Raw genomic sequence first — 24,304 nt, forward strand, 5'->3', positions numbered from 1 at the left:
GGAAGGTTCGGTGTAGGGTGTTTCTTTTACTTCCTGTGAAAGCCCAAGTGCTAGAGTTAAAATCAAGCTCAAGAGAGCTCAGCACAGCCTCTTCACCATCAACGGACAGTCCTCAGCCTTCAGGCTCCCAGGTATCCACTTCCCAGTGAGGATGGATGGAGAGGAACAATGGTTGGATTGGATGCAGCAGTAGGGAATGTGGGCCCTTGTGAAAGGATCCCGATGCTGTCATTAGGAAGAGTTTGGCCTTGAGACCAAGAGGTGCTGAGTGCAGTGGGGGTAAACGAGCATCTTCTTCATTGCCGTAGTAGTGACTGTGGCCCTGAGTTGGTTGCTGTGATAAAGTAGACTTTCCCAAGTCCTTGACTTGAAGCATTTTTTTTTCTGGAAACTTCTGCAAGATATGTCTTGAAGAGCCACCAAGATGAGCTTCCAGGCCCGGCGGTGGCGGTGCATGCCTTTAATCTCAGCACTTGGGAGGCAGAGGCAGGTGGATCTTGGTAAGTTCGAGGCCAGCCTGGTCTATAGAGTAAGTGCCAGGACAAGCTCCAAAGCTACAGAGAAACCATGTAACATAAAACAAAACACAAAACAAAACAAAAAGATGAGCTTCTAGGTCCTACCTACACTCCTGCAGTTGGCAGTGCAGAGCCTGCTGAGGGATGAGTCCTTGGCCATCTCTGCTCTGCAGGACCTGCCCAGGGTGCTGTTTCCATCACTGTTCAAGGAGGCTTTCACTGGCGGATTCACGAAGATTGCGAAGGTAATGGTAGCACCTGGCCCTTCCCCTGCCTCCCTGTGGGATCACGGATGAACACCCCTGATCTGGAGACCTTGAAGGCTCTGCTGGATGGCCTGGATATGCTGCTCACGCAGGTTTGGCCCAGGTAGTGAGGATGAGGGACTCTGGCAGTGGAAGGAAGAGACAACTGGGGTCAGATAGTGTAGAGTAAAACGGAATCAGATACCCGACGGCACTATTTCGGTGTTTGTTGACTGTTGCTGAGCAATCTGGTACGGGACTCTTGGATATGGGGCACAGCTTAGAACTTAGATACAACCAAAGTAAAAAGAGCTTATCCATGCCTCCTCCTACAATCAAACCAGAAGTAGGACCAGATTGGGTTCAAGGGTAATCAAATAGAGAGAATAAAATAGAGGGTTATAAGAGCCCATGCATGAAAACCTTCATGTATCCCCAGCAGTGCACAAAGGGAACAGCTGACTTTGAGATGTAGACTAAAGCAGAGGCTGAGAACCATGCTGGCCTGTCTAGTGAAATGGATACCTGTTGTAAGTACAGGACATGTGAGCTAAAAGTGGTGGATTTGGGGGCCAAGCCTCACAACTTTTGGCATGTATGGGCTGGAGCTGAAGATCATGCCTGCTTACCACAGGTCACAAGGAAGGACCAACAACTGGAGGATCTTTCAGGATCGGAGGTGAGACAGCCCTTGAAGATAATAATAGACCTTTGCATCAATTTCCACAAACTTGATGGCTATCATACCTACTTGCTGTAGTGGGCCAAGCCACGGAAGGGTTCCCTGCAGCTCTGCTGCGGGAAGTTGCAGAGTTAGGTGTTGCTTGCCCATAGTATCACAGAGCTCCTGAAAGTGTTTGAGCCAGACGGTATCCAGGAGCTGGAAGTGAATTATGGTGGCAGCCGGGAGTCCTGGCATAGTTTTCACCTTAGCTGGGCCAGATGAGAAATCTTCGAAATCCTTGTTGTAGGAGTCTATGCGAATACCAGCTGTGATGAGAGAGCCTTTCCAGAGATGAAGTATGCCAGCCGGTTTCTTCCTCAGTTCTCCAGACTCCACTGTCTCCAGCAGCTCTGCATGAGCCAGGTCTACTTTGTCACTGGCCAGATGAAACACTTGGTCTGGTAAGGAAGGACAGAGAGCTGGCCGTGCGACTGCAGCAAACCTTGCTCTTTTACATTGGAGGTTAGTGGGCATGTGCTGTTGGCCAGCTACTGAGGATTTAACAGAGAGGGAGGCATCAGCACCCTTATGCATGATCTTATTTCTGCTCTCCCTGCATCAGGGTCTCAGAGGACCACTCGGGAAGCAGAAGACTGAACCGGGGTAGGGGAGGAGTAGAGAACTCCCATGCTAGATGGCCATAGGAAGCTTGTCTCAGCTAAGGGGATGAGAACAGGGAGCCCAGAAAGAAGCTAATACTCCCCCCTACCCCAGTTTCCAGGCCAGCAGCTAGGTCTGCCTCTAATTCCCCTTGTGTGAAAAGCTTTTTTTGAGCCCAGATAAGGACTGAACAGGTGAAAAATGCCTCTGGAGTTGAGGGTAAGGGGCAAAGAAGTACTGTGAACAGGGACAGTGCTGTTCTTAGATGTAGGGAGTAGGTGAGTCCCGCAGTTGGTACACAGTGATAGGTCTTGGCTGGGTTGGTCCATCATCTGTGCCTTTTTGGCCTGATGCAGACAGCACTCTGGCTTTCTGCATATGAAAGGAAGTTGTAGAGTGATGGGCTGTACCAGTATCAAGTGATAGGCAGACACCTCAGCCCAGAGGGGTAGCTTGCATCTGCTGATTTTCATAGGCAGGATCTGTGGTACTGACCTCCAATGTGTGGTATATGACTTCCAATATGACCCATTGACCTTGGGTCAAGTGGTCCCCTCTACTCAAGATAAACATTGCCAAGAATACATTCCTATACCATTTGCCACACCTAACCTCTTGGTCTCTCTCTAGGTGCCTAAAGAGCCCCTTGGGGACTCGGTCCATCACTCTCTGCCTGTTCACACAGTCAGACTTGAACCACGTATCCCAATGTCAGCCTCTGGCAGATCAAACACCGGAACCTCAGTGATGCTCCATTATATCATTTATGTTTGAAGCCCATCCAAGTTCTCCTAGAGAGCCTTACAGCCACTGTGCAGAGCCTTGAATTAGAAGACAGTAGGCTGGAGGACTGCCACATTAGTGCCCTTTTGCCTGTCCCGAACCAGCGCTCCCAGCTCACCAAGGTCAGTTTCTAGGACAGTGACATACTCATGCTCATCCCAAAAGACCTTCTGCAACCACACAGCCAACCTGAGCCAGCTGACCCATAAGCTATACCCTGCCCTTTGGAGTGCCATGACTATGGTCAGCTCATTTTATTTTATTTTATTTTATTTTGGTTTTTTGAGACAGGGTTTCTCTGTGGCTTTGGAGCCTGTCCTGGAACTAACTCTGTAGACCAGGCTGGTCTCGAACTCACAGAGATCCACCTGCCTCTGCCTCCCGAGTGCTGGGTGGTCAGCTCATTTTAAAGATTTGCCCAACTTTGTTCTCTACTCATGAATATGCTGAGGGACATAAGGCAGCCTGAGAAGATGAGCTTTGGTACTGAAGTCTGCCCTAAATGTGCTGAGTGCTGTGCCTGTAACCTGGAGACCAGACTATGTCCTGCTTGGCATCTGAAAAGTTACTCCTGGGCACTGAGAAATGAGATCGGGGTGGGTTGTGTCCTCAAGGGGGCACAGAGAAGTAGGTTTCAGGCACTGGTTAATTTCTCTGAAAGAAAATTAACACGGGGATTTTTTTTATTAGAAGTAGTCATGGTATAAGCTGGACATGGTGACGCACACCTTTAATCCTAGTCCTTGGGAGGCAGAAGCAAGTGGATCTCTGTGAGTTCCAGGCCAGACAAGACTACCTAGTGAAAAAAGAAGAAAGAGAAAGAAAGAAAAAGAGGTCATGTTGACCTCAAACAATGTCCATAGGAGGATATTCTGTGACCATAGGGACATAGGGAAGACAAAGGCACCATGTTGTTTGACTAATGAAACCGAAGTCCAAGAGCCCTTAGCATCAAAATATACAACCAGGCTGTCATATCAGGGTAATATATACAGACATGCAGACTGGGTAGTAAGGCAGACACACTGTCCAATGGACCAGTATGGAGGAGTAGCAGAAGCTGGCAGTCTAGGACACTGTGAGGGACCCTCTGCTCACTGTAATGGTCAACGTTGCCAAGACCTTATCAAGGTAAGACCCGGGATCATCAGGAGTCGGACTTGGTTTTTGTACCATGAGACTGCTTCCAGAGAAATTTAGCTGACGAGGACTCACCTAGAGTGGGTGGCACCATCCTATAGGTGTGGTCCTGGAGTGAATTAAAAACAGAAAAGTGAGTAGAACATGCCAGGCGGTGGTGGCATACACCTTTAATCCCAGCACTCGGAAGGAAGAGGCAGGCGGATCTCTGTGTCTTCAAGGCCAGCTTGGTCTACAAGAGCTAGTGCCAGGACAGGAACCAAAAGCTATGGAGAAACCCTGTCTCGAAAATAAAAAAAAATAATAAAAAATAAAATTAAAAAAAAAAACCCAAACCGAAACCAAAACCAACCAAACAACAATAAAAAAAAACATGCACATTCGCATCCCTTTTCCCTGACTGGACCTGCTCAGACTCTTGATACTACACCTTTCTCTCCGTGAACTGTATCCTCTCCAACTGTGACCCAAATAAACTCACATATCATAGGCCAGGCGGTGGTGGCGCACGCCTTAAATCCCAGCACTCATGAGGCAGAGGCAGGTGAATCCTTGTGAGTTCGAGGCCAGCCTAGTCTACAAGAGCTAGTTCCAGGGCAGCTAGGACTGTTATACAGGGAAACCCTGTCTTGAAAGCCTAAACATAAACAAATAAATAAGCCAACATATCAAAGAGGTCTGGGGAAGAGCTAAGCTGTAACGCAAATATAATACTGCCTCTGCTTCCTCTATGGCATCACAGGCAGGTCCTACCATACCGAGACTATAAGCCATATTTCTGTGGGACTGTGTTGCTCCTAACCTCTAGCTGGCCACCTGCGCACAAAGGCCTCCAAATACATGGGCAGATTTCTCTCATGGTCTTCCTAAATTATTAACTGGATCTCTGAACTTGTGGGTTTTCAAGATCTCAGCTATTCCACCAGGTGGTGGTGTTGCACGCATTTCATCCCAGCACTTGGGGGGCAGAGACTCCGAAGACCTGCCTCTGCCTGCAAAGTGCTGGGATGAATGATGTACATCACCACTGTACAGCATGCGGTTGTCTTCTTTAAGACCTAAAAGAACGATGTCTAAAGTGACATCTTGGGACTGGGAGATGGCTCAGAGGATAAAGGCACATAGGGACAAGCCTAGTGACCTGAGATTTACTAGAACAGACCCTGTCAAGTTATCCTATGACCTGCACACTTGTTGTATGGGTTGTGTTTGCAAGTGTCTCATTTACCAGTCGTAAATTAAAGTAAAAATGCTGCGGCTGGTGCTGGGCAAGGGAGCTATGGGACGAGCAAGAGACAGAGATTAAGTAAAAATGCTGCGGGTTCCTGAGTGGCTACAGCGGGCAGTGGGCCATGAGACCATGCCACAGCTCTTAGAAGGCAGCTGGTCCCGGGCAGGGAGCCATGTGGGGTGGGGGGGGGGGCGAGAAACAGAGACATGGATAGGCATACCATGCAGAGTGAGGTTGAATTTTATTCAGTGGGTTATGGAAGGGAAGGGGAGAGGGTTTAAGGGAAGAAGAGGGAAGAACAGAGAGAGGGGGGGAGAGGGAGGAAAGGGAGAAGTGGGGAGAATGGCGCGCGAGGCTGAAGCTGCCTCTTCAGGAGAGAGCAGGGTGTGCCTATCCATGTCTCTGTCTCTTGCTCGTCCCATAGCTCCCTTGCCCAGGACCAGCCGCAGCATTTTTACTTAATCCATTACACTATCTCCTCTCCACAAATCCTGAAGACTCAACAGCCCACATTCCTGGAGGCAGGATTGCCATTTCATACCTAGGTAAAGGTAAGAGCCAGTGGCTGGCTGCTTTGCTTTTCTGATCTCTAGGTTGAACCCCAATATCTGTCTCTGGGTTTTTACTAATTGTGCTACAGCCTGTAAAGGAACACTCTCTGTGCCCCCTAAATGAGACACTAGAATTTCTTTTCTCAGTGTCCAGAAGTAACCTTCCTCTAGTTACTGCCAACAGGAAGATAAACACAGGTGATAGATGGAATGGCCATTACATTGAAGGCAGGTACTCGTAGAAAACCAGGCTGTTTGGGGCTACCTTATGGCCCTAAGTGTATCTGTGAGCTCAGGACCAAGCCGAGTAAATCTCTCCACAAGGAAACCACCCAAGCCACCATTTGAAAAGGTCGGAGTACAACTCCAGGGTCAGTTGGCTTGGTTGACAATGTGTGGTGTATCAGGTTCTTCAGGGCAGGCATGCAGATATAGTTTCCATGGAAATTGACCTCAGTGAGCTGGGAGTATTGGTTCAGGGCTGGCTTGGAGTCCTACATATAATACTCCTCCTATTCCAGGGTCTACAGAATGGCTGTGATTCTTTCTAGCAGAACTTAGAGGGGTCCAAAATCTAATTGGAATTTTTTTGTTTTTTATTTTTCAAGACAGGGTTTCTCTGTGGTTTTGGAGCCACCACCGCCCGGCTGGAATTTTTTTGACAGCACTCAAGTTCAGGCATTTGAGCTGATGGATACTTGGGGCCTGGTAATGACAAATTTTTACTGTGAATATCCCAGAGAGTGGTTTTGAGAAAAGAGAGACAAAGCGGGCTAGGCCAGGACAGTAGTGGAGAGCGGGTTACAGCCTCAAACAAAAAGAGGAAGGCTTGGCTCAAGGTCATTCTGAGCACAATGGGAGGGTCAAGCCCAGGACACTCCCTGATGGAGCACCTGCTTACTCTAGTCATCTAGTCTTCTCACGCTAGACAGAGGATGTACATCATCACGACTGGTTCAGTCCCCAGCTCTGCAGTTCCTTTCCGCTGTCTAGCACAAAACCACATCAGTGGACAGATGACGTCAGCTGGAAAACACAGAAGGACCAACAAGGAGACAACTGGCACCATCCTTGGGTGTGCCAACCTTGGGCTCCCCAGAACAGCCTCTGCTCCTGTTCACAAGGCTTCCCTTAGAGCTCAGCCTCACTCCCAGTGTCCCTTGTTGTTCTTCTCGTCAGCCCCTACCTACGTTCAGCCTTTCAGAGATGGGAGACTGAGGCAGGCTGGTACCTAGTCAGAGCTGCTGAGCCAGAGCTCCTGGACGCTGTGAAGGTGAGCCCTCCCCTCCTCCAGTGCTTTCCTCTCTTGCTTGTCCCCTTAGTGTAGACAGGCTTCCTAAGAAAGAAAGGACAACTCACCCTCACTGACTTTGTTTCCCCAACAAACAAAATTGAGGAAATGCACACCATTCATAGAGAGATGTCAGAGAGCGATGGATTTGGGTGATTGGACTATGATTGTGGCAATGCACCCTGTTGGGAAATATTATTTTAAGGTGTGTTGTTTTTGTTCAGGCCGTGGAACATTTGTTTAATGTGTAAAGATGTGTTGCTTTTGTTTATGCTGCATTTGCTTAACTTTGTGAGGCTGTGGTTCGTGGCCTGTCTAAAACACCTGATGCTCTAATAAAGCACTGAACAGCCAATAGCAAGGCCAGAGCAAAGATAGGCAGGGCTGGCAGGCAGAGAGTATAAATAGAAGGAGAGGCCAGGTAGTGATGATACATGCCTTTAATCCCAGCACTCGGGAGACAGAGACAGGCAGATCTATGTAAGTTCAAAGCCAGCTTGGTTTACAGAGGAAGTTCCAGGCTCCAAAGCTACGGAGAAACCCTGTCTCAAAAAAAAAAAAAAGAGAGAAACAAGGAAGAGGAGGAGCAACAAGAGAAGAAGGGGAGGAGGACATCAAAACCCAGGCAGTCATTCAGCCAGCCACATCATAAAAGTAAGATATACCGAAATAGACAAGCTAAAAGCCCAGAGGCAATAGGTAGCTGGGATAATTTAAGATGAGAACAACTGGCTAGAAACAAGCCAAGTAAGGCAGGGCATTCATATCTAAGAACAAGCCTCCATGTGTGATTTGAGAGCTGGGTGGTGGGCTCCCCAAAAGTCCAAAATGCCAAAGTGTAAAAGAGCAAAAAAAACTTCACACTACAGCACCCCTCTTCCAGGTTTGTACACATTTATTCTGTTCAATTTATGGTCTCTGTGAAGCCCTAGAGAAAAAGCTTTTGAATAGTTACCTCCTGGCCTATGTTAGAGGGGAACCTTGCCAGGGAATGCAGCTTCTACATTGTGTTCACTTCTAATTCCTGGATATAACTTAGAAATGTTCAGGAGACTCCAGACATAACTGTGTGTCTTAGATATGTTTCTATTGCTGGAATCTGAATGGTAGAATTTTTCTCTAACTGTTGCGAGTTGTTTTCTGCCGTCCTTTCAGGTTAAGATTTGGAGCCCTTCTCTCTTACACAGCGGGAACCCAGCAGGCTGAGAGTCCGTGCTGGGACAGCGGAGGAGACCTCATTCCACTCAGTCTCTGACAGTGTCCGCTGCGGTACCCTCCCTGGCAGCATGGTGGACTCACAATCACTTCCACCATTATTCCAACCCCAGTCCCAACCTCTGCTCCTCCAAATCTTGTTCTGTGGGGGTACACGAGACTGAATGCTGAGCCCTGATCACCACTCACCCCCTCAACAGAAGGCAAATGTCAGCCGACTTTTCCTCTTTATTCTTCTAACGGGACCTGGCTGAGAACAGCTGAGAATCTGAAATGGGCGAAGTTACTAATAAAATTGTGTTTGTGTGCGTGTGTGTGCACACACGCACACAAACACGTGCACACACATGGGTACAGGTGCCTACAGAGGCTAGAAGAGGGAGTGGTAAGATCCCCTGAAGCTGGAGTTGCGTGTGGGAGTGTGAGCTGTACGGTGTGAGTGCTGGGAACTCAACTCTGGTCACCTGGAAGAGAAGCACAAACAAGCTGTAAATTGTTGAGCCATCATCTCTCCAGCTCCCGGTGCCCACTTTTACTTTCAAAAGCTTTGGAACTTGCCGTGACCATGCTTAGCATTTGAGAGAATGAGGCAGGAGGATTGTAAATTTGATGCCAGTCTGGGTACACAGCAAGACAGTCATCTAACCCAAACAAAGGAACGGAACTCCAACTGAATGGCAGTTTAATGGTTTTACATTATTACTTATTTTATGTGTGTGTGCATTTAATGTAAGAAAGAAAGAAAGAAAGGCATTTTTGGTACAGGAGAGAAGGCCCAGAAGTTCTGAGTTCAATTCCCAGCAACCACATAGTGGCTCACAACCATCTGTAATGAGATCTGGTGCCCTCTTTTCTGGCCTGCAGAAATACGTGCAGAAAAAATACTGTATACATAATAATCTTTTTAAAAAGGCGTTTTCAGCCTGGTGGTGGTGGCACACACCTTTAATCCCAGCACTCAGGAGGCAGAGGCAGGTGGATCTCTGTGAGTTTGAGGCCAGCTTGTTCTACAAGAACTAGTTCCAGGACAGTCTCCAAACCTCCAGAGAAACCCTGTCTCGATCAAAACAAAACAACTCAAAAAAAGCAAAAGAAGAAGAAAACCAAAAAACAAAAGAAGGGCAATCCTACCATTCAGATGCACAGAATGGGATTCAGGTGGTTAGTCAGTGCCTTTATCAAGTCTTTAAAAATGCGGCTGTGGCCGGGAGAAGGCAGTCCACGCCTTTAATTCCAGCATAAGGTAGGTGGAGGCTGGCGGATCTCTGAGTTCTAGGACGACGCAGCTGTGGAAGGGTGTTTCTTTGTTGTTGTTTTCGAGACAGGGTTTTTCTTCAGAATCGCCTGGACACAGCAGGAGGAGATGGTTGAATGGTTGAATGGCTAAAAGCACTGTTGCTTTGACAGATGGTCTGAGCTGTGTTCAACGCCCACATGGCAGACCACAATCATGTGTGTAACTCTGGTTGCAGAGGATCTGATGCCCTTTTCTGACCCCCAAGGTTACAAGGCATTGTGCCTGGTGAACGTATTTTAAGAAAACAAATCCTGCTGGGCCTGCCGGGTGGTGGTGGCACAGGCCTTTAATCCCAGCACTCCGGAGGCAGAGGCAGGTGGACCTCTGTGAATTCAAGGTCAGCCTGGTCTACAGGAGCTTGCTCCAGGACAGCCAGGACTGTTCCCTGTCTCAAAAAACAAAAACCAAACCAACCAAACAAAAAACCACTCAAAAACATGAAAACAGATTCCTTCGCATTAGAGGCTTGGACCTCTAATCTTCAGCACAGGGTGTGTGGATGCAGTGTTTTTTTCACATAAGATCCCAAAGTAAAAATAAATTTCAATCCAAGAGGCCTTTCTCATTTGACAGCAACACAAAATTTTTGTTTTTAAGAAATTGTCAGGTCAAGCTGGGCAGTGGTGGTGTACACCTTTAATCCCAGCACCCGGGAGGCAGAGGCAGGCAAATCTTCTCTCAACAAACAGAAATTGTTCTAATCCTACCCTGCAGGAGGCGGGGGCAGGCACATCTCCGTGAGTTTGAGACCACCCTGCCATGTCTCGGAAGCAGATTTACTCTGTGGCTCAGGCAGAACTTGAATTTGCAGGCCTCCTGTCTTATCTGCCTAGTGGCAAGGACAAAAGAAGCAGACCAATCACTGTGAGTAGGAGCCCCACCCGAATTACAGGGGGTGAGCCTATCTCAATGGAAAAAAAATCTCTTGGGGTGTGGTGGTGCACACCTTTAATCCTAGCCCCAGGGGGCAGAAGCAAGTTGGTCTCTGAGTTCAAGATCCACCTGGTCTACTTATTGCGCTATAGCAAGCTCCAGAGCAAGGCCCTATCTCAAAAAAAAAAAAAAAACAAGAACAGCTGGGCATTGGTGGCTCACGCCTTTAATCCCAGCACTTGGGAGGCAGGTGGATCTCTGAGTTCGAGGCCAGCCTGGTCTACAAGAGCTAGTTCCAGGACAGGCTCCAAAAGCTACAGAGAAACATTGTCTTGAAAAAACAAAAAAAAACAGCTTAAAAAAAAAGAAAAAAAAAGAAAAAACAAAACGAAAAACAACAACAACAAAAAAACCCTGATCCCTTTGATTCCAACTCTTTGAGTTGTGGGATTACAGGTATGCCCTGCAGCGTCCTGTTTGGTAAGCACAGTGCTTGCTGGACAGAGAATTTTGAGGCTGCTGGGCAGCAAGTACTCTATAAACTCAGTTCCCTTTCCGGGTCCCTTGTCACAATATTAATGGATACAAGCCATCCTCCTGCCTCAGCCTTCTCAGTGGCTGTCACAGCAGGTGAATTGTAGAGCATCCAGCTCAATCCCTAATTCCAGGACATGTTCATAATTATTGTCAACAACAATTCCAGCTTTATACTTTCTATGTCTATTGCCAGGCACAGAGTAACATCCTCCCCCCCCCCCCGACTCACAGTTAGAACTAGGGGGGCCACAAATGAATATAGTTCAGCCAGGTCTGTTGGTTCACAACCGTAACCACTCCAGGAAGAAGGCCGAGGCAGGAGAATTGCTAAGAGTTGGAGTTTCAAACCAAGATGGGCAAGACCCCATCTGGGAAATGTTAAGTCTTAAACCTTGGGACGAATGGCTGAGGTGCCTGTTTAACACATCAGAACGGACCTGGCCACTGGGTTCTCCAGCATCCCTCAGTTCCTGATTGTATCCTCTACCCCAGTGTTTAGGGTGCCCTTTTCCCAGAGGTTCTTTTCAGTATAATCCAGCTATTTTGATTACCTGCCCCACATCCCCTTTTATTTATTTATTGGACCTTTTGCCCTCCTGACTGCAGCAGCATCTGGTTTCCTTTCTTTCTTTCTTTCTTTCTTTTTTTTTTTTTTCGAGACAGGGTTTCTCTGTGGCTTTGGAGCCTGTCCTGGAACTAGCTCTGTAGACCAGGCTGGTCTCGAACTCACAGAGATCCGCCTGCCTCTGCCTCCCGAGTGCTGGGATTAAAGGCGTGCGCCACCATCTGGTTTCCTTTCTGTCTCCTGGTTCCTCACCTGGCTCAGGGTCACTCTGGACTCTCCCCAACGTCTCTACCTCCAGCTGTGCTCTCCCTTTTATCTACAGTAACCTTCTCCTCCACCAGGTCTAGGAACAGTCATACCTTTTTTTTTTTTGTTTATTCAGGAAACCAAAAATGTAGTGCATAAATAAGTAAAACAAATACATCAAATACATTAACCAAACTCCATCATACCTAGGAACACTACCGTCCTTTCCTTTTATTTTTACTTTTTTTCATTTAAGGAACAAATCCAAAATGAAGGGCATAAGTAAACAAGTAAAACAATATAAATCAAACAATCAAATAAGTGATAGAGATTGGGTTTTTGACTTTCACAAATCCAAGGTTTTTTGTTTTTTTTTGGTTTTTCGAGACAGGGTTTTTCTGTAGCTTTGGAACTAGCTCTTGTAGACCAGGCTGCTTGAACACACAGTGATCCGCTTGCCTCTGCCTCCCTAGTGCTAGGATTACAAGCGGGCGCCACCACCGCCCAGTGTTTTTAAAAATTTTAATGGTGTTTTTTGTTTCGTAGACAATGTTCCACTATCGTGATCTGGCTATATTGGCGGTCTCTATGTAGAGCAGACTGGGTTTGAACTCACAGTGATCTGCCTGAATCGGCCACCGGAGGGCTGAGATTAAAGGCGCGCACTAGTCACCATTTCCCGTGGCTTTCTTTTTTTTTTTTTTTTTAAATTTTTATTTATTTAACTTTATTATGTTTGTTGGTGTGAAGGTGTCAGATCTCATGGAACTGCATTTTCAGACAGTTGTGAGCTGCCATGTGGGTGCTGGGAATCGAACCCGGGTCCTCTGGAAGAGCAGTCAGTGCTCTTAACCGCTGAGCCATCTCTCCAGCCCCTCCCGTGGCTTTCAGGTTCTTTGTTTTTCCCTCTCAGCCCTAGAGAACTTGGCATTGGACACACAGAGATAGGCCTGTCTCTGCCTCTAGAGGGCTGGAATCAAAGGCGGGCCTCCTTTCGCGAACCTTCCCGTTTTTTTTTTTTTTTTTTTTTTTTTTTCAACAGCTCAAAGAACATTCGCATCGAAATCCAGAGCCAGAAAGAGCCCAGACAGGGCGGAGACTCAGTCATCCAATCGGGTAACAGCTTGTGGTTGGCAGGCGGGGCTACAAACAGGAAGTATGAGACGGAACGCGGAGGGGCGGGGGTGGAGTGGGGGTGGGGGTGAGGAGAAGCTTCAGCCCGGAAGTGTAAGGCGGAACACCGGATGCGAAAGCTTCAGGACGGAAGTGTGAAGTGAAGATGGCCGAAAAGTCTTCAGAGGAGCCGGGAAAGACACTCACAGCCTTGGAGCGCAAGCTTGGAGTGGCTGCCTGACTCTTCTGGGGTTCTGAGTTCTGTAATTAGTGCTTGTTTCTGGTAAGTTAGTGACCTCCATCCGAGCACACTGATTCAGGGGCATTTGACTCAAGGTGTCAATTGCCCTTACTAATAAGTATGCCAACATATTAAATGTCTTTCGCTCTTAATCTGTTGGTTTCATTTTTATTAATTTTTTTTGAGGCGGGGGCGGCAGCCTATGCTGCCCAGGCTTGCCTAGAATGTAGCTCATGTTGGGCCAGAAGTCAAACATTCCACTCCCAGCCCCCACTCGCAGTTCCCGCCTCAGCCCCCGCCTCAGCCTCCGTACTGTTGTGTGTTTGCCAGTGTGTTTAAACTCCTGGCAGTTCTGCTTCCTCCTCCCCATGCTGGAACTCGAATAGTGGAGTTACTCGAATATGAATTATGCTTTCACTTGTTTAGAATTTATGCTCTTTGGTTATTCACATAGGGTCTCAGTCTCTAGGAAGGCCTCAGACTGTTAGAATTGTAAACAGCCTGGCGGTGGCGGCGCTCGCCTTTAATCTCAGCACTCTGTTTATTTATTTATTTATTTATTTATTTATTTATTTATTTATTTATTTATTTATTTATTTTTTTCGAGACAGGGTTTCTCTGTAACTTTGGTTCCCGTCCTGGAACTAGCTCTTGTAGACCAGGCTGGCCTTGAACTCACAGAGATCCGCCTGCCTCCGCCTCCCGAGTGCCGGGATTAAAGGCATGCGTCACCACCGCCTGGCTAATCTCAGCACTCCGGAGGCAGAGGCAGGAGGATCTCTTGAGTTTGAGGCCGGCCTGGTTTACATGGTGAGTTGCAGGCTTATTTTTAAATTCCCTTTCATTTTAGAGATAGTCACATGCAGAACAGATTGAAGTGGAACCCACAATTTTTGTTTGAAATAGAGTCTTGTGTAGCCAAGGATGATCTTTAGCTCACTATATAACTGGGGCTCTTCTTTGTTGTTTGGTTTTTATTTGTTTGTTTGCTTTTCATGGTGTGTGTGTGTGTGTCTTTGTGCCGCCAGGTTTTCCTGTTAAATCTCTGACTGTCCTGAATGCTTAGCATACCAGGCTGGACTCCTGCCTCTGCCTCTCTGAGTCCTGGGATTAAAGGCTTAAAAGCTAAAACCACCACTGTCTGATTGACCTTGAACTCTTGATATTCCTCCCTAGAACTGGGACACAAGTTACTAGACTGTCCCATCATATGTGACTTAAAACTTTTATTTTATTTTGTAGACATGGTCTTATGTAGTCTTGTCTGACCTTAAGTAGCTGATCTTCTTAATTCTACCTCATTAGTGTTTGGATTTTATTTATTTTTTTCATGACAAGGTTTCTCTGTGTATCCTTAGCTATCCTGGAACTTGCTCTGTAGACCAGGCTGTAATGAGAAATGCCCGTTGAATGGAATTTTTGTTGTTGTTGTTATTTGGTTATGTTAAGTTTAAGACTGAGTCTTGCCAAACTCTAGTGATGCACACATTTAATCCCAAGCACTTGGAAGCCAGAGGCAGGTGGATCTCTGTGAGCTTGAGCCTAACCTGGTCATACAGAGTGAGTTCCAGGACAAACTCCAAAGCTACACAGAGGAACCCAATCTTGAAAAAGCAAAACAAAACGAAACAAACAGACTTTTGAGTCTCAAAGTCTCATTAATTCCAGACTGGTCTTGAACTCCTGACTTTCTGGCTCTACATTTGGTTAATTAGTTTGCAGTCCCTTAAATTATACTTACTAAGTTGTTGTGTGGCTTTATAACTTGAAGTTTCTTTCTTTTTTTTTTTTTTTTGGTTTTTCGAGACAGGGTTTCTCTGTGGTTTTGGAGCCTGTCCTGGAACTAGCTCCTGTAGACCAGGCTGGTCTCGAATTCACAGAGATCCGCCTGCCTCTGCCTCCCAAGTGCTGGGATTAAAGGCACGCGCCACCACCGCCCGGCTTCTTTCTTTCTTTCTTTCTTTCTTTCTTTCTTTCTTTCTTTCTTTCTTTCTTTCTTTCTTTCTCTTTTTTTCCCCCACTCCTCTCCTGTTTTGTTTTTTTTTTTTTTTTTTTTTTTTTTTTTTTTGTATGTGTGCTAGGCATGAAGCCCAGGCTTGAAGTTTCTTTACAACAGTACTGGGAATGAGCTTTGGTAACTCAAGACATCTCATCTCTTCTGGGGACTGAAGCTGTAGGAATGTGGTTGGTTCAGCCTGGTCAATTTAGCAAGACTGCCTTTCAAATGAAAACAAAGCTAGGTGGGCTGCTAGCACTCCTGGAATCAGAGCACTAGGGACACAATGGGGAAAGAAAGCCCAGTTCCAGGCTGTTACGGGGTACACAAAGTGACCTTGTCTCTGCTTGAAGTGAAATAAATGTTGGAAATGTAGCTTACTGTTGAGCACTTGTCTAGCATGGGCCAGGCCCTAGGATGAGTCCCCAGTACCTAAAAAATTATTTTGTTCTTATTTTTAAATTTTATTTGTGTATGGGTGTTTTTGCCTGGTGCTCATGAAGGCTAGAAGAGGGCAGAGCCCCTGGTGCTGAAGTTACAGGCGGTTGTGAGCCAACATGTGGATGCTGGGTACCAAACTCAGGTCATCCAGAAGAGCAGCCAGTACTCCTTTTTTGTTTGTTTGTTTTTGAGACAGGGTTTCTCTGTAGCTTTGGAGCCTGTCCTGGCACTAGCTCTTGTAGACCAGGCTGGCCTCGAACTCACAGAGATCCACCTGCCTCTGCCTCCCGAATGCTGGGATTAAAGGCATGAGCCACCACTGCCCGGCTTTTTTTTTTTCGAGACAGGGTTTCTCTAGCTTTGGAGCCTGTCCTGGAACTAGCTCTTGTAGACCAGGCTTAGATCCGCCTGCCTGTCTCCCAAGTGTGGGATTAAAGGTGTTCGCCACCATTGCCCGGCTTGCTCCTTTTTTTTCCCCCAAGACAAGGTTTTTTGTTAGGACAGTCCTGACTTTACTGGAACTTATGCTGTAGACCAGGCTGGCTTCGAACTCACATAGATCCACCTGTCTCTGCTTCCCGGATGTTAGGATTAAAGATGAGTGCTGCCGCCACCCAGGTTTAAATTTTTTTTTTTAGATTTATTTATTTTACTTTGTGCCTGCATGCATGTATGTGTGCCACACGTGTGCCTGTCGAATGCCCTGGAACTGGTGCTATGTTACAGGTAGTTGTGAGCCATCATGCAGGTTTAGGAATTGAATCTGGGTCCTGTACAAGAGCAGTTAAGTTGCTGGGTAGTGGTGGCTCCAAAACTACAAAGAAACCCTGTCTCAAATATCCAAAATAATAAAGAAATAAAACAAGCATAATCTGGGAAGGTTAGGCATGAGATTATAAAAACCCGGAAACGAAAACGGTCCTGTAGCGCCCATGCCACTACAGGGCCAGTACGCAAACCAGCCTAAGCCGAGACTTAAACACACACAAGCAAGGAGACGTGCGGGGCTAGAGGCAGGTGGAGGGACACGGGCTACCCTTGATAGAAGAATGCCAAATGTCCCACTTTGTTGTGCTCAGGGACAGCTTATACAGGGATCCTTAGCCACGCCCAGCTCTTGGGATCTAGCAGCTGCAGGCCCCACCAGTCTGCTATCAAGCTGCTCCTAGCAGCTGCAGGCAAAGAAAGTCAAGGGGCCAGGGATCTATAGCTCCCAACATGAAATAATTCCTTGGCTTTGCCATGAACATCTTGAGAGGTGATTAGTGTCCCTGTTGCCATAAAAGGATGGGGTTTAAATCTTAGGTTTCTGGATACCCTGTCCCAGAGGGAATTGAATTTGGAGGAACCGTGGCTGGATTTAGATAGCACAGTTACAAAGGTGTGGTCATATGCTGTTTCTATATTTTAATGTTTGGTTCCCAGTTGGTGCAATGTTTTGGAAGGACTAGGAGATGTGGCCTTTTTGAGAAGGTATGTCACTAGGGGTGGACTTTTAAGGTTTCAGAAGCCCATGCCAGGCCCTCCTTTTGCAGTTGGCTTGCAGATGGATTGTAAGCTACTGTTCTTGTGCCATGCCTACCTACCATGATGGTCTTGAATTAGCATTCTGAAATTGTAGTCAAGCCCCAACTAAATGCTTTTATGAGGTGCCTTGGTCATGGTGTCTCATCACAGTAACTAAGACGGGTGAGAAGTGGGGTTTCCTAAGACATAGCCTCCTTTATATTTCACCAGATTGCTTCAGCTTGAGGATCTGAAGAATGAGTGGTCAGGACCCACCCACACTCCTGCATCTGGCAGTGCAGAGCCTGCTGAGGGATGAAGCCCTGGCCATCTCTGCTCTGCAGTGCCTGCCCAGGGTGCTGTTCCCACCACTGTTCAAGGAAGCCTTCAACCACGGACAAAGTAACATTCTGAGGGCTATGGTAGCAGTTTGGCCGTTCAGCTTCCTTCCCGTGGGGACCCTCATGAAGACTTCCCACCTGGAGACCTTGCAGGCTGTCCTGGATGGAGTAGACATGCTGCGAACACAGAAGGTGCTCCCCAGGTAAGCAAGATCCAGGTAGGGAGGAATGGTGGGCATGGTACAGGGGAAGGACATCTGGGGTAAGGGAGAATGAGGTCAAAGGTAGATGAGAGGATTTTGATGGTATTATCATGGAAGATTGCAGAAGCCTTGACTCCTGTTGAGCCCTAGTATAAAAGGACAGTTGGGTATGGAGTCCAGCTTAAAGCAGTTGTGGCCACAGTGAAACAAGCCTTACCCTGGCTCTCCCAGGTTCTAGAAGTGGAAGACTGAGTCAAGAGTCACTGCAGGAGCCGGGTGGTGGTGGCGCACGCCTTTAATCCCAGCACTCGGGAGGCAGAGGCAGGCAGATCTCTGTGAGTTCGAGGCCAGCCTGGTCTACAAAGGGAGTTCCAGGACAGGCTCCAAAGCTACAGAGAAACCCTGTCTCGAAAAACCAAAAAAAAAAAAAAAAAAAAAAAAAAGAGTCACTGCAGGGCCGGGCGGTGGTGGGGTGGTGCACACCTTTAATCCCAGCACTCAGGAGGCAGAGGCAGGCGGATCTCTGGGAGTTCGAAGCCAGCCTGGTCTACAAGAGCTAGTTCTGGGATTGGCACCAAAGCTACAGAGAAACCCTGTCTCGAAAATAAAATAAAATAAAATAAAAAAGAGTCACTGCAGGGAGGAAGCTGGACAGGTCTTTATATGCAGTTCTGGTAAAGAGCCCTTGCCTGGAGCTGCTCTGGGAGACCCAGGACGGAGAATCATAAACACACAGAACAGCTGGGAACAGGTGGCAGTAGAGATGGAGAGGAAAACCTGGCCTGGGTGTGGTCTTTGTTTGTTTGTTTGTTACTGTTATTTGTTTCTCGAGACAGGGTTTCTCTGACTGCCCTGGCTGCCTCTGTAGACCAGGCTGGCCTCAAACTCACAGAGATCTTCCTGCTTCTGCCTCAGGAATGCTGGGATTAAAGATGTGCACCGCCACCGCCCGGCTGGGTTTGGTCTTTTATATCTTCCACCGTTTCTACCTGTCTTACTCACAGGAGGGGGAAGCTCCAGGTGCTCGACTTGAGGAATGTGCAGCACAACTTCTGGGATGTTTGGGCTGGCACAGAGGATGGGGAGTGCTCGGCAGAGGCTGTGGGTAAGAAGCAAGCGAAGCGCTCTCCTAGATATGCCCTGAGGCGGCGTTTGAAGGTGGTCGCAGACCTTTGCCTCAGGTTCCATCTGAATGAACAGCAAACATACTTGTTACAGTGGGCCCAGCAGAGAAGAAGTTTCATCAGGCTGTGCTGTGTGAAGATGCAGATCTGGGCATTGCCCGTGTACACTGTCAGGAAAGTCCTGATGGTTTTCCAGCCTGACAGCATCCAGGAGTTGGAACTGAATACAGGTTGGAGTCTGTCCACTCTGGTGCATTTTGTATCTTACCTGGACCAGATGAGAAATCTTCAAAAACTCCTTTTAACACGGATCCACAAGAACACCTTTAAGGTTCTAAATACACCCTCAGACATACAGAAGTGTATCACTAAGTTTGTTTCTCAGTTCTCTAAACTCAACTGTCTGCAGCATCTCTCCATGAATGGCATCTACTTTTCCAGTGAGCACATGAAACAGTTGTTCAGGTAAGGTGGGGTGGCAAAGAGAGTAGTGGGTACCTGAGTGAAGCCAGCCAGCCACTGGATTTCACAATCATGGAGTCACTGCAGCGTCTAAGTCGGGTTTTGTTTCTATCTTAACTGATTTGGGAGCTCAGTTTGTTCAGTGGCCACTCACTAAGCAGAGGCTGAGCCAAGTAGGAGATGGGTTGAGCAGTCCTGCTACAAGACCAACTGGGGAGGGCATCAGATGTAGGAAGTATGTGCTCTGTGTTCTTCCTTGGGATTCTGTCTAAGCGGTCAGAACAGTGGGCCCAGAACTAGAGAGGATCCTTACCTCCACAGATCCACGGGGGAACTTGGTGCTTGGCATTTGTGTGTCTTCTAACTTCCCACATGTAGGGCCTGAATAGAGATGGGTAGAAATGAGTGATACCAGTTGTGTGGGTGAGAGGTAGGGATGAAAAACTGAATAAGGGGGGGCTGGAGAGATGGCTCAGAGGTTAAGAGCATTGCCTGCTCTTCCAAAGGTCCTGAGTTCAATTCCCAGCAACCACATGGTGGCTCACAAACATCTGTAATGGGGTCTGGTGCCCTCTTCTGGCCTGCAGGCATACACACAGACAGAATATTGTATACATAATAAATAAATATTTAAAAAAAAAAGAAAAACTGAATAAGGGGGCTGGAGAGATGGCTCAGAGGTTGAGAGCACTGACTGCTCTTCCAGAGGTCCTGAGTTCAATTCCCAGCAACCACATGGTGGCTCACAACCATCTGTAATGGGGTCTGGTGCCCTCTTCTGGCCTGCAGGGATACACACAGAATATTGTATACATAATAAATAAATAAATATTTAAAAAAAAAGGGGAAAAAAAAAGAGAAGCCAAATAAGGGCAGAGACTGTTCCGGGGGAGGCAAAAGATGATTCAAGACTTCCAGATCTTTCATGGGTTAGTTTTTCCAGTGTGCGCCCTGGGCTAATGTGGCCAGCACAGGTTCTCCTCTTCATAGTAATGGAAGCTGCTACCCATGGACTGAAGAAGTCCCATTACTGGTACTAAAGGCCTCTCTCTCTGCCAAGAATAGTGAGACTCCCCAATAAGCAGCATCCTCGATCCTGGATATTGATCTCCATTATATAGTTGCATGACTTCTAAACAAGTGGTCACCTTTACCTCTATGCTACCTCTAACAGCAGCTCTCTCCATCTCATTGTGCCAGAACTAATCTCTTGGTCTCTCCCTAGGTATCTGAAGACCCCTTTGGAGACCCTATCCATCACTGTGTGCAAGCTTTCACAGTTAGACTTGAATTCCTTGTCCCAGAGTCAGAGTCTCTATCAGCTGAAACACCTGAATCTGAGGCTTGTGAAATTAATTGACCTATATCCTACACCTTTCCGTGATCTCCTAAACAGTGTTGCGGGCACTCTGCAGACCCTAGAGTTGGAGGGCTGCTGGATGGTGGACTCTCAGCTCATTACCCTCCTGCCTGCCCTGAGCCAGTGCTCCCAACTCACTAGGGTCAATTTCTATGACAATGATATCTCCATGGCTGTCCTGAAAGACCTTCTGTATCACACAGCCAACCTCAACCAGCTAATCCAAGAGCTGTACCCTGCCCCTCTAGAATGCTATGATGACAGGGGTGATGTCCGTGTGGGAAGATTTGCTCAACTTTGTCCTGAGCTCATGGATACACTGATTACTGTCAGGCAGCCCAAGAGAGTCTCCTTTGCTACACATATGTGTCACAAATGTTGTCAGCGCTGTATCTATGACCTGGAGACCAGACTTTGTCATTGTTGGCAGTAAGTGGGGAAGGTTGCTTCTTGATACTGAGAATTGAAAACCTAGCAATAGGTATTTCATCAAGGGTGTGAGGGGTTTCCTTGCACATGTGCGTGCTTGGTGCTTGTGGAGGTCAGATGAAGGATTGGATTCCCTGGAATTGGAGTTACAGGTGCTGTGAACTACCGTGTGGGGCTGGGAATCTAACCTGGGTCCTCTGTAGGAACAGGCACTCCGAGCTGCAGAGCTGTCTCTCTAGCCCCAGTTTTGCATTTTCTAAAAGGGTTTTGCCAGGACATGATCGTAAGTGACTTTCTCCTACATGGTGGTTGTAGAGGAAGGGTCTGATTTTGACTGGGTGTTCTGGTGTCCTTCCATGCCATTAACCTGGATTCAGTGCTATGGTTTTCCTTTGATTCTTGAGCTCGAAAGACCCTGTGTTCCCTGACTCCTTGTCCAAGATCTCTAGACGTCTCTGATGGCTAACCTGGTTTGTCAACATGGCTATGCCTGTAATCAACTAGAACCCATGCTGCTGAGCATTCCTGTGAGGTGAGATTCTTCATCACATTATTTGAGGAAACACACCCATCCTGTGTTGAAACCATGCCTTCTCTTGGCAGCATATATAAAAAGATATGGAAGAAGGGAACTGTAAGAGACTTCCACCCTTGTGGATGGACGACTCCTACATCCTTGGTCTACTAAAGTTCATCTATTTCTACTATATATAGTTCTATCAGTTCTGTTCCTTTAACCTTGAGAGAATCCTGATTAATGAAAGTAAAGGCAGGAGAGCTTGTCTTCTGCCTGGGTGTCGGTTATGTCCCACTGTGTGTCTGCTTAGTACCTCTGTGTACAAAGTTTCCAGCCTAAAACGAGCACTGCGCTCCTATGAGGTTTGGGGAATGGAATGGTCGAGGCATTCTATCTAGTCCATTTGTACTGGGAGGTCACAGATAAGCCACAGAGCTTGCTCCCTCTCCGTCTCTTTCATAGTGGTATGTTGCGCAGGCTGGCCTTGAAATCCTCCTGCTTTACCCTACACGCAGAGATTTCTGAAGTATGTCACCATGGTAAATTGCGTGTCTGTGGGGCACTATTTGATGCTTCCATTCCTCTGGCTGTCCCTAAACATAAAGGTCTCCAGTATATGGACAAATGTCCCTGTCTTGTTTTAAAGGATTGATAGACCTTAAGAACTGTATTGTAGATGTCTGGAGTAAACCTGTTTTGTTAATGAGTGCCTAAGTCTACCCATTGCACTCTCCCTGTATTTGTATATTGTAGCAATAAAGATTTTTGTTTCATGCCCTCTTGTTTTCATTTCTATATGTGTTAATATATAAGGGAGGCCCGGGAGGTAGTGGTGCAGGCCTATAATCCTTGCAGTGGAGAGGCTGGTAAATCAGGGTTTGAAGCCAGCCTCATCTAAGAGCCAGTTCCAGGATATCCAGGACTGCATAAAGAAACTCTCAAAAACATACATATATGTGGAGAACTGGAGAGATGGCTTAGAAGTTAAGATCATGTCGTGTATACAACATTCTGCCTCTGGAAGAGCAACCAGTGTGCTCTTATCCACTGAGCCATCTCTCCAGCTCTCAGCTACTTGTAGTCCCTCCTCCCACTACCAAGCCTAACGTGTAATCTAGAGGCTTCTGAAAGTGCTGAGATAAATACACTGGCCAAGACAAGTGCTGTGTCATGCACACATAGTCCCAACACTAAATACTAAAGAACACTTATAACAATGGTCTCTTTATCTCAAGTTGACCTGGAACTCATGAAATTGTTTCTCTGCTGTCTCAGTGCTGGTATTAAAGGAATGTGCAAACCACAGCCCAGTGCAAGTGGGATTCCAAAGGTCCTTCAAGCTTCTGTGAAGGGTGGGCGAGGGACAAGGCACTCCTCAGATTCCTGTACTTGGGAAGTAGAGGCAGGAGAGTTTGCAGGAAAAACAAAAGGCCTCAGAGGAGCCAGTGGAAAAGTGTGGAGTGCCAGCCTGGAGTCTGTTCTGCTAAGCTGGTTCCCATCTCTACAGGGACTCAATGAGAACACAACCAACCCAGCTTCAGGCAGTCTTGAAGGTGGCTGTGCAGTCTGAGGTGATAGATTTTTTTTTCTGTCCATTCCTCCATTTTTTTATTTATTATTTTTTTATTTTTTGGTTTTTCAAGACAGGGTTTCTCCCCCCATTTTTTTTTTTTGTTTTTTCGAGACAGGGTTTCTCTGTGGTTTTGGAGCCTCTCCTGGAACTAGCTCTTGTAGACCAGGCTGGTCTCGAACTCACAGAGATCCGCCTGCCTCTGCCTCCCAAGTGCTGGGATTAAAGGCGTGCGCCACCATCGCCCGGCCTCCCCCCATTTTTTTAACTTCAAAAACTTTAAATCATATTCTTCCTCTCCCACAAGTCTTTTTTTTTTAATTTTTTATTTATTATGTATACAGTGTTCTGTTTGCATGTATGCTTGCAGGCCAGAAGAGGGCACCAGATCCCATTACAGATGGTTGTGAGCCACCATGTGGTTCCTGGGAATTGAACTCAGGACCTCAGGAAGAGCAGTCAGTGCTCTTAACCTCTGAGCCATCTCACCAACCATCCCACAAGTCTTTCCAGATCTTCTTCCCTCCACCCATCCAACTTTAAATTCTTTCTCAAAAAACAGAAGCACCAGGGTATGGTGATGGCACACATGTTTAATCCCAGCACTCAGGAGGCAGAGAGGCAGATCTGAGTTTGACACCAGCATGGCCTACAGAGTGAGTTTCAGGAGGGCTCCAAAGCTACAGAGAAACCCTGTCTCTGTTTCAAAAAACAAAACCCAATACAACAAAACTCTAAAACCCAAGCAAAGAAAATATCCCTCCCACAAACCCACCAAACTGTAACCAAATGAAAGCACTCTCTCACACACATGCACACACACACACACACACACAGGGAGGGGGCAGTTTGTACCATTTGTGTGCCTCTGAAGGTTACAGAATCAAACAGGGTAAGAGAGGCCAAACTGGCTAAATACCAAGCCTTAGCAACTGCGGGTTGGGGGGGGGGGCGACTGCTGATCTCTGACCTAACTCACTGACCCCTGTATAAGCCGCGCGGTGGTGGCGCACGCCTTTAATCCCTGCACTCGGGAGGCAGAGGCAGGCGGATCTCTGTGAGTTCGAGGCCAGCCTGGTCTACAAGAGTTAGTTCCAGGACAGGAACCAAAAGCTACGGAGAAACCCTGTCTCGAAAAATCAAAAAAAAGCCGGGCGGTGGTGGCGCACGCCTTTAATCCCAGCA

At 47.1% G+C, this 24,304-nt stretch overlaps 1 protein-coding gene and 1 pseudogene across 1 annotated transcript; both read left to right on the top strand.

Moving 5' to 3' along the window:
* The first annotated feature begins 168 nt into the window (after positions 1 to 168).
* On the top strand, positions 169 to 13,088 carry LOC142833343 (PRAME family member 10-like; annotated as a pseudogene).
* LOC142833515 (PRAME family member 8-like) lies at positions 13,066 to 22,322 on the top strand. Its single transcript, XM_075945020.1, has 4 exons — positions 13,066 to 13,212; positions 17,345 to 17,657; positions 18,662 to 19,246; positions 20,469 to 22,322. Exons 2-4 carry the CDS (start codon positions 17,371 to 17,373, stop codon positions 21,034 to 21,036), a joined length of 1,440 nt encoding a protein of 479 aa, XP_075801135.1. The 5' UTR covers positions 13,066 to 13,212; positions 17,345 to 17,370; the 3' UTR covers positions 21,037 to 22,322.
* Positions 22,323 to 24,304: the final 1,982 nt, after the last annotated feature.

This window comes from Microtus pennsylvanicus, chromosome 13, assembly GCF_037038515.1.
Source record: "Microtus pennsylvanicus isolate mMicPen1 chromosome 13, mMicPen1.hap1, whole genome shotgun sequence".
Taxonomy (NCBI): domain Eukaryota; kingdom Metazoa; phylum Chordata; class Mammalia; order Rodentia; family Cricetidae; genus Microtus; species Microtus pennsylvanicus.

Coding starts and splice junctions, on each gene's coding strand:
- LOC142833515 (XM_075945020.1), top strand. CDS start 17,371: ATGAGTGGTCAGGACCCACCCACACTCCTGCATCTGGCAGTGCAGAGC. Junction 17,658..18,661: donor ACACAGAAGGTGCTCCCCAG/GTAAGCAAGATC, acceptor TCTTACTCACAG/GAGGGGGAAGCTCCAGGTGC. Junction 19,247..20,468: donor CACATGAAACAGTTGTTCAG/GTAAGGTGGGGT, acceptor GTCTCTCCCTAG/GTATCTGAAGACCCCTTTGG.